The 14424-nt window shown below is 37.2% G+C and overlaps 1 protein-coding gene across 1 annotated transcript in view; it reads left to right on the plus strand.

Annotated features, from left to right (window-relative positions):
• aff2 (AF4/FMR2 family, member 2) overlaps positions 1-14424 on the plus strand; it is a 410790-nt gene that overhangs the window by 366850 nt on the left and 29516 nt on the right. Inside the window, exons 10-11 of the mRNA XM_056471754.1 lie at positions 5971-6136; positions 12824-13861. Coding sequence (XP_056327729.1) covers positions 5971-6136; positions 12824-13861 — 1204 coding nt within the window. The remainder of the gene's footprint in view (positions 1-5970; positions 6137-12823; positions 13862-14424) is intronic.

Raw genomic sequence — 14424 nt, forward strand, 5'->3', positions numbered from 1 at the left:
AAAAGAAAATGAATGAATGAATGAATGAATGAATTATTATTATCTGACCCTGTGTATAGGAGCTTCTGTTTCAAATGAATTTACAGAGCCATCCGTCCAGCCGGTATTAGATTAGTTTAGACCTAAGTTGTGCATATTTTATATAATTTTTATTTGACCCTCGTATTCTGAAACATGGATCACAAATGAATTTGCATGGGATTTACATGGCCATCCATTCACAAAGACATTGACCTATCATCATCCTACCACAGTGAAATTGATACTTTCATTCAATGGTTTGATAAGAACTGTCTTGTGTTAAATGTAAAAAAGACACAAGAAATGTATCTGAACATAGGCCTGTGATCATTAAAGACACAGTGATACAGCAAGTTACATCTTACAGATACCTGGGGTTTTATATGGACAGTGTTTTTTGTTGGAGAACACACATTGACAGCTTGTGCACACAACTACAACAGAGGCTTTATTTTTTTAAGAAGGCTGAGATTGTATGGGGTGGGTAGCAATATCATGCTTGTTTTTACCGAGCTATGTTTGGAAGTTGTATTCGCTATGGAATCACAGTCTGGTTTGGAAATCTGTCTGTTCAATTGAAAAGTAAATTGGTTCATAATCAAAAAAACAGCCATAAAAATCATAGGAATAAAACAATTCAAGCTCATGTAGACTCTATATGAAAAGGCGATCATGAGAAGTGCTATAAATATTAGTACTGATTCCAAACATCCTCTTTTCAGTGAATATCAGCTGTTACCATCAGGAAAAACACTGAGAATGCCAATGTGTAAAACCAATAGATTGAAGCTTTCGTTTGTTCCTACTTCGATAAAACTGTTGAACTTTACCAAGAACAATGCACCTGTAGTATATTAGAACCTGACTGTGTTCTGTGTTTTATATATTTCATATTTATATATGGTCTTATTTTGTAAACAATGTATTTTTTTCCTTTCAAAAACAATTAACACTTAATATAAGTGGGGCCTATTAATTAATAGTAAGGGAATACATCTAATTAAATTCAAATAATCTTTTGAACACAATTCAATTTAAAGATAGTACCAAGCTCATTGCAACTAACAAAACAACCATTCTTATCCAAAATATGCAGTACTAACCAAATACCATTTGGCCATCAGTTCTCCAAAAAAAAAAAAAAAAAGATTTATGTTGCATTAATATACAGCAATTGTTCCATAATGACACATTATAAGGACTAAAGTTATGTTTGTACAGCATTTTCCAATGCAGCAAAATCTGCTTAAGAAAATTGTAAAGTTTCAGTGGAATTTTAGATAATTCAAAGTCACATAAACATTTATGTTCTTAATTGTGTTATTTGTTTTATTTATTTTATTGACTGCTTAGAGCAATGTTTTTGGCCAAAGACAAATTTCCTCTCGGCGACAAATAAAGTTTGTCTTATCCTATCCTATGCTATCCTATCCTATCCTATCCTATCCTATCCTATCCTATCCTATCCTATCCTCTCCTATCCTATCCTATCCTATCCTATTCACCCAAACATGTACAGTAATTCATAAAAGTAACTGTAACCTAATATATCCAGTTCGTTTAATTAATCTAGATTTCTACAGTCAGTTTCCACCCCAGCAATTTAAAAGATACATCTATTCAGTAAAATACCTACACAATTTTTTTAACAAATATACCAATGATAAAATTAAATTAAATGTTAGCTCAGAGAAAAGTCAATCATGCATTTTCACTGTATCACACCTATGAAGCATTTTTTAAGCTATTTGCTGTACACGACGTGAACAAGTGGCCAGTTTTTCTTTTTCTTCTCTCCTTTTTTTCATATCTTATGTCATGATTTGGCATGAATGTGTTTATTGGGGCCGGTTCCTCTTTGCTGGCTAATGCTGCCATGTCTTGCTGGCACAGCTGTAAGAGCAGAGCGCCTTTTCCTGTCGTACATAATCTCTAATGAAGTGTCAACATAAAGCAGCCTGCTCTGACCTTTGGAAGGAATTTAATTTGCCTCCTTCTGGCATGTTTGACTCCATGTAGAACAATCTTGGATGGCCAAATCCTGAGAATACCTGAGAAGTGAAGTACTTATTGGATTAGACGCGCTGTGGCCTTTCATGAACTCATAAATAATGCCGAGCAATGACTGATAACTCTGAGACAGAGACGAGTAATAGCGCTGCAGGTTGAGAAGTAAACAAGCCTTTCTTTTCCCTCTCATTTTCTTTCTATTTTTAGATTTCTCTATCTGCGTCTTTCTAAGTGTTTTGGTTCATTATCAGTTGGTTCAGTTGACTCTTTGTTTGTTGGTACTCCAGAGCATCATCATATATATTAATATAAAATACTAACAAAAAGTTAAACAATTAGCAAGTATATTTCTGGTGGCACGGTGGCTCAGTCACCTCACAGCAACGAAGGTCGCTGGTTCGAGTCCTGCCGGGGCCAGTTGGCATTTCTGTGTGGAGTTTTTAATGTTCTTCCTGCATTCATGTGGGTTTCCTCCGGGTGCTCTGGTTTCCCCCACAGCTCCAAAGACATAGAGTAGGTGAATTGGGGAACCCAATGGGCCATAGTGTATGTATGTATGTGTGTGAATGAGTGTGTATGGGTGTTTCCCAGTACTGGGTTGTGGCTGGAAGGGAATGCACTGCGTAAACAAATATTTTTACTCTACTTGCACTAAGTGGCAATTAATGGTACTTTTACTGAGTATGATTTTATAGTACTCTTTCCACCACTGTAGATATTAATGAAACTGTCAAGTCTGGTATAAGCTGCTAAATTGGAGATTTGCCTGTGCCTGATTTATGACAACAACAACAACAACAACAAAACAGAAGAATATATATTTGAATTTGCAGACAGAAATGTATAGTGTGGTAAAAGAACACGTAAAAATTTATTTTTGCCTAAAAAAACACTTTATGAAAAGCTAAATCCCAAAATCTCAGAATTGACAGGTTACTGACAAAAAGTTTTTGCCTACTGCACTCAAAAATGACTTTACTGCATGTTTAAACTACTTATTTACAGTTTTTTATTTCAATCTCTAACAAGCGCTTACCCATACTTCACAAACTTTTTCTAAACTCCTAACACAGACTCACACCTACAAAACACAATTAGCCAAATAGATAGTTTTCTTTTCAAAAATAGATTTTGTTAAATATACAGTGGGTGACACTTTAAAAGGAGCATTACCGCCGCCGCACTAAAGGAGTAAGAATGTGTTTTTAGGCATAACCGCAGTTTTGCTACTGTGTCGCCAGGGGGGGCACAAAGTGACGGGATGCGAACGGACAGAAATATACAGCAGCTTTTAATACTCTGATACTTGTAAATGAAGATGAAACAATAAAACAAAGCATTAAAATTCCTTTATTAATCATTAAATACTTGTTAACCAGCTTTATTATCATTGTAAACTTGTTAAGTGAAATGAGGATTCATTTTGGAAAGTAAAAACTAAAAAACTAAAATGAAAGTACAAACATACATACAAAAAATAAGTAGGCCTAAATAAATAAATAAAGCAGTGCTTTAGCCTAAATATAAAGAGATGTACAGTGTTTATTATTTTAAAGTGAAACGACTAAGACTAAGTTTTCATTTACATTTTTTTTGTTGATTATATTTTACTATCTCATTTTATGTCTCAATTATTGTACATAAATAATAAATGAATATTTAAATAGGCCTAAATAATTTTTTATTTAAAGATATTACCAGCGAAACACGGAGAAACGGTCCAGCGCATAGTCTCTTAAGTTGAATGCTACTTTATCAAAAGCGTAAAAATAAATTGACCTACCTCAAGCAGATCACTAATTACCACCAGACGCACCTATTACCACCACGGTGACAGCAAGAATATTGAAGTGGTGACATCTGTATACTAACTCCTCATTTCAAAATAGAAAACATCTTTCTCTGCACACACTAGCTTTACCAAAACACTGAAAATCAGATTCAAAGCTGAGTCAATCAAAGTACAGCAGGTTTCAAAATACTGGCTATTTTTGACATAAAAAAACTGCAAAGACTTTTATGTTTCAATTTTATAGGTGTTTGCATGCAAAATATGTAATCCACCGTTTTGACACTAAATGTCTTGGTTGGGAACTGTATGTCCACATGTACAGTAACGTTCACATTTAAAACACTCCAGTAAAAAGAATTTTTTTTTTTTTACTACAGGAGGTACAGTAGAAAACACAGATGATAGAAAAGAAACAGTTTTACAGTATTGCTTACAGTGAACAAAATATCCATGAAACAAACAAGAGCATTCTGAACATAAAAACAACAGCAAAACTCCCAGATAAAAAGAAGGGATTAAAAAAAGATAAAAATCACTGTTTCTAATCTCTGCTATCTTCAGGGTTAGGCCAGCCTGATATCACAAGAAAACGTAAGTATTTTACGTTTTGTCAGTTTAGTGGCTAATTCGTACAAATTCGTACGAGTTCATTCATACGAAATTGTACGATTTTAAAAAGGAAGCGTGGCACCTAACCCCACCCCTAAACCCAACCGTCATTGGGGGATGAGCAAATCGTACTAAATCGTATGAATTAGATTGTACGAATTCATACGAATTAGCCATGAATTGCCGTGAGATTGTGTTGGTTAGGCCACATGTTTTCATCAACATCACTCCTCCAAGTCCTTCTACTTTATAAGTGTAAATATAATAGAGAAAAAAAACTCCCACTGAGTCTTAGCCTTGTTTGTTTATTATAAGCTGAGATATATTTTTGATATTGTTCTTGAACTTATATCATTGCAGAAGCAGAGGTTTTTTTACTGTATCTACCAAGCAGGCACACAACATCATAGGGCATTTATATTAGGTTAGATTTAGATCATGGCTTCAAGTGACTAAAATTCAATGTCTAGCCAGTGTTTAAGGACAACGTTATTTTGACGTCCAATAATGACGTCAAAAAACATTGATATTTGGTTGATTTTAGGTTGTGTTGGAAAGTGACCAAAATTCAACGTCTAATTGATGTCATAGTGATAATGTCCACATAACATCAAGGTGTAACATGATTAGACGTTGATATTTGGTTGATTTTAGATTAATTTTAGGTTGGACATTGAACATTGACGTTGGCCTGACGTTGGGTTGTGACGTCACATAATTTTCATTTCCAAACAAAATCCAACGTCAGCATGACGTTGGGGTACTTTGGGGTACAACGTCAATATGAAGTCATATTGACGTCCTGTGCTTGCAGGGTAAGGTTTGGAATATTGTTTTTGCTGTTGTGGGATGTTGTGTGTTAACATTCGTAAATACTACAAAAACAATCAAAAATTTAGTTGGAAGGTATAGCTTGTCTGTTCAGTAAATGTAAGCATTGTGGAAATGTGTTCACTGACTGTGTATTGGGTGAAAATGACATGAAATGCGGGGATGGTATGGCCACAAAAGATGCTGTGCTAATTGAGTTTACAGTTTTAAAAATGTGACGACTGGTTAGATAAACGCTTGTTAGCGACTGAAAAAAAACTGTAAAAGGTTTTTTTTGTGGGGACAACTTAATTGTTTTATTTTCAAACCACTTAAATTTGTAAAAAACGATTAAGTTAACTTAATTGATTTGTGTTGGGACAACATGAAGGATCTGCATGGAACCCAGCACTTTTTACCATGTGTGTTTTGCATTAAACTAAACTGTAATATCTCCACATAACCACAAAATGATTTAATACATTTTCACAACAAATAGTTGTTTAAAGATCTGCATCTTTCTGAATTTATCTGAAAAAAATGAACACTACAATTTTAGATTTTTAAAGTTGTATTAAACTGTAAAGTAGTAAACTGTATAAGTGGTTGATGATATTAAGCAAGCATTAATAAAACAACCTGTACTGTATCTGTGCTGTCAATGGCGCATTTGAATGGATTGATGTGTGTCATATCCGTTGATGAATGTTCTTTTCTTTTGTCTACAGTCTTCCTGGAAGCACAGCAGCTCGGAGCAGCGAAGCGGCCGGTCACTCCAGCGGAGCGTCTGGAAGCTCCAGTGAATCTGAGAGCAGCTCTGAGTCTGACTCAGACAGCGAGAGCAGCTCCAGTGACAGTGAGTGCAACAGAGCGTCCCGCGCCGCCACACCAGAGGTACTGACCGCTTACTCTCACCATACATCCAGTCATTTAGCCATCACTTATTTCTAGAAAGCTACTTTTAATCATTTTTTGGGTTTGTGTGACAAATGGTGTTAAATATTTAGGTGTTATATTACAAGAAAATACTGATGTAAATGTTCCCTTTGGTAGCATTGGTAGTATTTTTATTATACAGAAGCCTGTTTCAGTCATATGGTAAAAAACAAACGGTATAGTTTTCTCATAGCTTTATATTTGTTTCATTTTTTTGTATTATTTATTTATTTGTTGCATAGTTGTTTTTTTTTTAATTCTGACTTTTGCTCAGGGGTGCATTTCCGAAAACCATTCTTAGCCAACTAAGGTTGCAAGTTGTGTTGTTACAAACAAAGTTAGTTGATTTGGTGTTTCCCAAATCCATTGTTCCAACGAACATTCCAACAAACTGTGTTGCAAACTTGTACGTTTCCAACCACACCTCTAGAGCTGTAGTTAGAAGCATAGTGCCTGGTTGTGTTCTATTGCCAGTTATCCCCCCTATGCCCTATTCCTTTCAAACGTTCTAACATTTAAACTTGGAATGATAAAAAAAAAACATTAAAATCATTTTTACAGTTCATTTTTAGCGATCTTCATATTGACAATTGCGCTCCCTTCGTAGTGCACTTTGAAAACAGCCATAGCTCATGATGAATGCTATAGGTGACCTATTATTTAAAAACAGAATTTACATTACATCTCCAAAGCTTGTGAAAACAAAAATATATAGCATACGTTAATGTTTTAATTTATAGTAGGTAATTTATTTAGAAATCTGTACTGTAGGCCTATATGACATTGGCCTGTCGGTTAGAACATTTCTGCAGTGGTTTGAATGTGTCAAATTGTAGAGTAGACTATATAATAATAATAATAATAATAATAATAAACAATTTCCTACTTAATAATAATAATAATAATATTATTATTATTATTATTATTGTTATTATTATTATTATTATTATTATTATTATTATTATTATTATTATTATTATTATTATTATTGAGTAGTATTTTTTTCTTTTCTTAATAATTAGCCTACGGTGAATTACAACCATTAGCCTAATCCAATTTGTATGATTTTTACTGTATATGAGATTAGAATACATGTTAGCTAAGAGGTTTTATGTTTTAGAATAGAATATGGCATATTCTTAATAATATTTGTAAAGGAAACATTGGCCCCATTGACCTTATTCTTCAATGTGGAAATGCGCTCATTTTTGCGATTATTTTAGAACTTCTGATTCAGTTGCCTATGGGAAAAATGACTAGGAATAATAAACCGCAGAAAATGTTCAAAACTACTTGCCCTACAAACAAGTGTTTGCATGACTATACAGACAAAGTAGAATAATATAATAAGAAAATATCAGTTTGCAACATTAAGCAGCGTAACAAGCTGTTTTAAACGTCTAAAATTGAATGGAAGTGAATGAGACTGGAAGTCTCGAGCCGAAAAGATTCAAATGGCTGTGCCTGCTAATATTAAAAGAATAAGGTGAATGTGTGCTGTTTACATATATTTCAATTATTATGGAGACCGAGTGCATGTTTTTACTACAACTAATATTGGACTTTTTTAAAAATACATGTGTGTGGAAAACAATATAATTTGCACAAAAAAAGTATGGGTTTTTTCTCTAAAGAAGTTTATACTCCACCCTGTTTAGAGATTTTAATGAACGTTTTCCATTATAACAAAAAATCCTGAACAGCTCATAACATACCAAACATACCAAACTCTTCTGTCTTCTTTCTCGACTGAGGTTACTTCTGCAAAGCAGACATACTTCCGTCAGAAAGTCAACAGTGCCACCAATTCTCGCTTGCTTTTTAAAACATTTTCCTCCCTCCTTCACCCTCCTCCTCCACCCGCATCCTCCACACTCACTACTGATGACTTTGCTACATTCTTTTGCACCAAAACTGCAAAAATCAGTGCTCAATTTGCTGCACCTACAACAAACACGCAAGATACACCACCAACACCACACACACTCACCTCTTTCTCCCAACTCTCTGAGTCTGAGGTGTCCAATCTCGTGCTATCAAGCCATGCAACCACCTGTCCGCTAGATCCCATTCCCTCTCATCTCCTGCAAGCCATTTCTCCTGCAGTCATACCAACACTGACTCACATAATTAACACATCTCTTGACTCTGGTCTATTCCCTACTTCATTTAAGCAGGCTAGGGTAACCCCTCTGCTAAAGAAACCCAACCTGGATCAAACGCTACTTGAAAACTACCGACCGGTATCCCTGCTTCCATTCATGGCCAAGATTTTGGAGAAAGTAGTGTTCAATCAAGTCCTAGACTTTCTTACTCAAAACAACCTCATGGACAACAAGCAATCTGGCTTTAGGAAAGGCCACTCAACTGAGACTGCTCTGCTCTCGGTCGTGGAGGACCTCAGACTGGCTAAAGCAGACTCTAAATCATCTGTCCTCATCTTGCTGGATTTATCAGCTGCTTTTGACACTGTAACCACCAGATCCTGCTATCTACGCTTGAGTCACTGGGCGTCACAGGCACTGTTATTCAATGGTTCAGTTCCTACCTCTCGGACAGGTCATTCAGGGTGTCGTGGAGGGGAGAGGTGTCCAACCTACAGCATCTATACACTGGGGTACCTCAGGGCTCTGTGCTTGGACCACTTCTCTTCTCTATCTACACGGCATCTTTAGGAACAATCATCCAGAAACATGGTTTTTCCTACCACTGCTATGCTGATGACACCCAGCTATACCTCTCTTTCCACCCTGATGATCCCTCGGTTCCAGCTCGCATTTCAGCCTGCCTGTCAGACATTTCACTCTGGATGAAAGATCATCATCTCCAGCTTAACCTCATGAAAACGGAAATGCTTGAAGTTTCTGCCAACCCGACTCTTCACCATAACTTTTCAATCCAGATGGATGGAGCAACCATCACTGCATCCAAAATGGTAAAAAGCCTTGGAGTTACGATTGATGACCAACTGAACTTCTCTGACCACATTTCTAGAACTGCCCGATCTTGCAGATTCGCATTCTACAACATCAGAAAGGTCCGACCCTTCCTATCTGAACATACAGCTCAACTCATTGTTCAAGCTCTTGTCCTCTCCAAACTGGACTATTGCAACTCTCTACTAGCCGGGCTACCAGGTAGTTCTATCAAACCTCTTCAGCTGCTTCAGAACGCAGCTGCACGAGTGGTCTTTGATGAACCCAAAAGAGCACATGTCACTCCGCTACTCACCCGTTTGCACTGGCTTCCAGTTGCTGCCCGCATCAAATTCAAAGCTCTGATGTTTGCTTACAAAGTGACCTCTAGCTGTGCTCCTTCGTATCTGCTCTCACTTCTGCAGATATATGTGCCCTCCAGAAACTTGCGTTCTGTGAATGAACGTCGCCTCGTTGTTCCATCCCAAAGAGGGAAGAAATCACTTTCCCGAACTCTCACATTCAATCTGCCCAGTTGGTGGAATGAACTCCCCAACTACATCAGAACAGCCGAGTCACTTGCTGTCTTCAAGAAACGACTAAAAACGCAACTGTTTAGTCTCCACTTTTCCTCCTAATCTGCAATTGCCTCTCTGGCTATACCACTAACTGAGCCCTCTTTCTCTCTCTCTCTCTCTCTCTCTAAAAAAAAAAAAAAAAAAAAAAAAAAAAAAATTTCTACTAATGTTTTGCTTCTTAGACTTTTACACGCCTGAAACTTGTCTATAGCGCTTGTTCACTGCTGCTCTTATAGTTGTGTAAATTGCTTCCTTGTCCTCATTTGTAAGTCGCTTTGGATAAAAGCGTCTGCTAAATGACTAAATGTAAATGTAAATGTAAATAACTAATGTACTGTAGTTCAAACGATGGGTCTGTGACAAAGCAACTATTGTTTTGGGAAACACATGTCACTATATAGTTCTTTTGATGGTAACCACAAGTTATGTAATTGTTTGAGAAATGCACCCCAGAACTGCCATTTTAATTTTTTCCAACTGAGTTTTTATGCGTTCTCAAAACTTGGAGATTTTTTTTTTCTAAAAATTGTAAAGAAGTCTTAAATCAACATTCCATTTGCAAGAAAAAAGAATTCATACATAAAGTTGCAATGACCTTTTTTATATTGTATTGCATATCATAAACAAGCTTCTAAAATATTGGCTTTATGCTAGCTCAGGGGTCTCAAACTGCCAGCCCGTGGGTCATTTACGGCCTGCCCTCCTTGTCTCCCTCCGGCCCGCAACTGACGTCAAAAATATAACAAGATTCGGCACCCCAAAACATACATTTTTAACCACTATCTTTGCTGTGCAGTCGCATATAGCCACTTGTGGTTTTAACTCACCACCACGACATTTAAAGTACTGCATTCAGATTAGTTTTACTTTCATTTTCTTTCAGTGCACGGTCGAGTAACACACATGCATTTTATTTCTGTGTCCGTAAGTGCTCTAATTTTTCAAAGTTATATTTTTGTCAATATTCAAGGGTCATTTAATTATTATCAATTTTATTCGATAATATTTAATTCAAATTGTCTCATTTAATAGATTTTCCTCATATGCTTATTAAGATTTGCATAAAAATGTACATGTATGTACACTAGTAAAATTGTACTGCTAGTTGAATTAAACTTGTTTAAGTAAATGTGACTATGTACATACTTTCCCCCTCATTGTTGTAGTTTACAAAAATGTAAAGATATTGAGAAGGCCAAATTCCAGTAAAGTCACTTAAGTTAGCCAAACTGCTTTCTGCTGTTCTTACGCTATTGGGACAATGCAATTGGTTTGGACAGAATAATAATTATTATGCCTATTATTTGTAGTAATTTCATAGTAATCTCTGTAATCTCCCCCTTCAATATGTAAAACAAAAAACTAGAGTTTTGACTGCATATACTCTGGAAGAATGGCCATGAGAATGACTCGGCCATACACACAACAACTACAGCTATGTTTCAGCAGCTGATGTGAGACACGATAAACGTGCTGATTTGCATTATGACTGGTGACAGGTAATGCTTGAAATATGAACATCATGTGTCTTGTCCTAAGATGCAATTATGTCAGGTTTCCACTTTGTTCTTGTACTTGAATGTTAAAACGGCCCTCCTATGAATTGTCAGTCACTGAAATGGCCCCCTGCCAATTCGTTTGAGACCCCTGTGTTAGCTTAATAATAATAATGAACAAACAAACATTAAATTAAATTAACAAAGAGGATGCTGGTCTTGTAATAGCCATTGTTTACCTACAGCAATATATTATTAGCTTTTTTCTTTCTTTATTGGTCTTTTGTTTATTGCCTCTTTGTGTTGAATCATGCTTCATTTGTAAGTCACTTTTGAAAGAAGCCTCTGCTAAATGACTGAATGTCAATATGATTTAAACACGAAGCATGGCGTTCTTGAGAGGTTTAATGTAGTTTTTTTTAGCTCTACCGTTTAGTGTTGTTTACAGTTTTGTTGACCTTCTGAACTCTAGGCCTTGAGGTAAATGAAAACCAGCTTATACAATTAGTTCTCTAAGATGCTTAATCGTGGGGGCCCATTACCAGAAATTTCAAAAGAGCTCAGATGAATCTGAGTAAATCTATTTTCTCCTTTAGCTAAAGGCAAAGGCAGCATTCCCCTCCGAGTTTTTCTCAGCATGAGTTAGGGGTAGGATTTTTGAAAGGATCTCCTCAAAGGATTAATTGGCAGCTTTAAAGTTGTCCCGCAGTAGCCTGCCGGGGGCTCCCTAAGAGCATTACACAAGAGTAAACATCTCCCGGTTCTCATCGCCCCTTCAGTGTGTGTATAGCTCTACTTTCTGCCAGCGATGGCCAATGGGAATCTGAATCTTAACACTGCAAGCGCGCTCTGCTCTGAAAAAAAGATGTTTCTCTTTCAAGCAGCGGAGCAAAGCCCTGATGTCTCAGTGGCAAAATATTGGAAGGCCTGTCAATTTGGACACGCTCAATTGTTAATTCATCATCTTTGCCGGTGCTTCCACTATAAAATTTGGAAGCTTGTATTGGCGAAAATGTCTCTCTGACAGATGGAGAATGTGGCCTTCAAATGCGAAATAGCATAGGAGATTGCCTTTTGTCTCGAAACGTACCATCGGGTCTGATTGGAAAGTGCACTGAATTGAATTTCTTACTCTGTGAGTGTAATGGTTAATATGGATGTCCACTCATTTCCGCAGCTTCCTATTCCGAATGATTTGCTATCATTCAGAGCATTCAAGACAGTGTTTATGGGTGCGCAGGAAAGATTTACTTGTGTCTGGAAACATAATGGAACACAACAATTGGTGTGAGATAATATCGCTGATGAAAACATCACCGCAGTGAGAGCTGTGAGCAGTCATCAGGACAGTACTCACAGCATTTCCTCTGTTATTCACCAGTTTTATGACTTCCTCTGTTAATGGCCTTTTCATATGAAAGTCATATGACTAAATCATCAAGCTTCTCCTGAATCAGCGCGGATGACATATGAAAGCTGTACAGATACGCATCATTAGAAATTCAGTTTCTTGTTATTTGATTCATTTATATTGTATAGGGGTCGACATAAAATAATGTTGCATGCATCCATTTGATCCTGTATTCAATTTAATTCTTATTTTGTATTTCAGGTAGTTAGTATACCTAAGACTATGGTTTTGTCTTTTTCCACCAGCCTGAACCAAGCAAGTGGCAACTAGATAAGTGGATTAAAAAAGTGAATCCGCACAATAAAGCACTAATTAACACCCAGTCAGATAGTCATGGGCTTAACAGTTCTCAACCTGATGAAAGCCAAACCTCTGAGAACCAGAGCTACAGCAAGAGCAAGCCCAGCACGGCACTGGCACCAGCAGACCCCAAGGAGAGAACATTGCTCAGCCCCATCCGAGAGAAAGCCAAACCCAAAGCTGGTCAGAAGGCTCCAGACAGCAAAAGCACCAAGGTGAAATCACCAGCCTCAGTGGAGCTCGCTCCTCCCAGGAGAAGCACTGGAAAGAAGCAGCCCAAAAAGGTGGAGAGATCTTCCAGCAGTGAGGAGCACAACTGGCCAAGACCAGGAAACTCAAGTTCTACCCCGAAAGAGAAAGAACCGCCGCCTTTAGAACCACCAAAGCCTAGAGGCAAGGGCCCTGCGGTGAAGACTGCTCCAAGAAAGGAACCTCGGACCACCACAACAAGCACTGCACCAACTAACATCGCACCAGTTCCAGATAAAAAGAAGCACCGTGGACCCAATAAGATAATCCCCAAGTCTAAGGAATTCATCGAGACTGAGTCGTCTTCATCAGAGTGTCATTCGGACCCCGAGGAGCTCACTAAGGTTCAGCTTCCCTGTCCGGGTCCCAACACCCTAAGCTTGAAATCCAAGGATTGCAACAGCAATATCCTGAGTGTTAGTAGCCTTACCAGCACAAGCAGCACCTCCATTCCTGACCCAGGTGCCTCAGATCTCCTGGAAGAACCCCTGTTTTCTCCTATCCCCATTGTACAAAATGAACTTTTGTCACCGCTGAGAGATTTTGAGGACATCAAGTCCCTTTGGGTAAAGATTGAGCTCAGCTTCCTGTCACGGATCCCAGGGCAAGACCCCCCAGAGCCTCCCCCAACCAAGGCTGAGTGCCGGGAGGTCAGCGTCAAGCACAGACGACAACAATCGCCTGCCTCCATCCCTGCAGAAAAGAACCCAGGCAAATCAAAGAGGAAACACAAGGCAAGTGTTAAATGTTCTCACTCTCACCTCGTACACTCTATAATTATGGAATCAAGTGCAGCGATAGAAAAATAATCATGTAATTATTATTTTTAAAAAGTAGTTATTTAGCAGATCCTTGTAGCAACATGCAGGTCATTTAGATACTCTTGAGTTATTATGCTAGAATTTCGAATAAATAATGACCTCAAGTTCAGTCTGTAAAGCACACAAAGCTATTGTTTGGTATTGTTCGTTTGTTACCTAAATGCAAAGTGAACTCTAGCAGACTTTCTAGAGATTTTTCAATTAAATTAATAGAAATATTAAGCATAATAACCATTCAGCATTCAAAATATGAGAAAATTAAAAAACAAAAGTTTAGTGGATACATTTTTTCAAAGATCAAGAACTATCTAAGTCTTTTTTCAGACTGGATGATGAATCATTGGATGCTAATAAATAGTTAGTTGCAGGTAGACATAGATTACACTGTAAAATACTGTTCTCAATACTTTTCTTAAAGGGCTATCTATGTTGTCCATCCCCATGTTTACTAAAAATGAAGAAATTACATAGAAATT

Source organism: Danio aesculapii, chromosome 14 (assembly GCF_903798145.1).
Source record: "Danio aesculapii chromosome 14, fDanAes4.1, whole genome shotgun sequence".
NCBI lineage: Eukaryota > Metazoa > Chordata > Actinopteri > Cypriniformes > Danionidae > Danio > Danio aesculapii.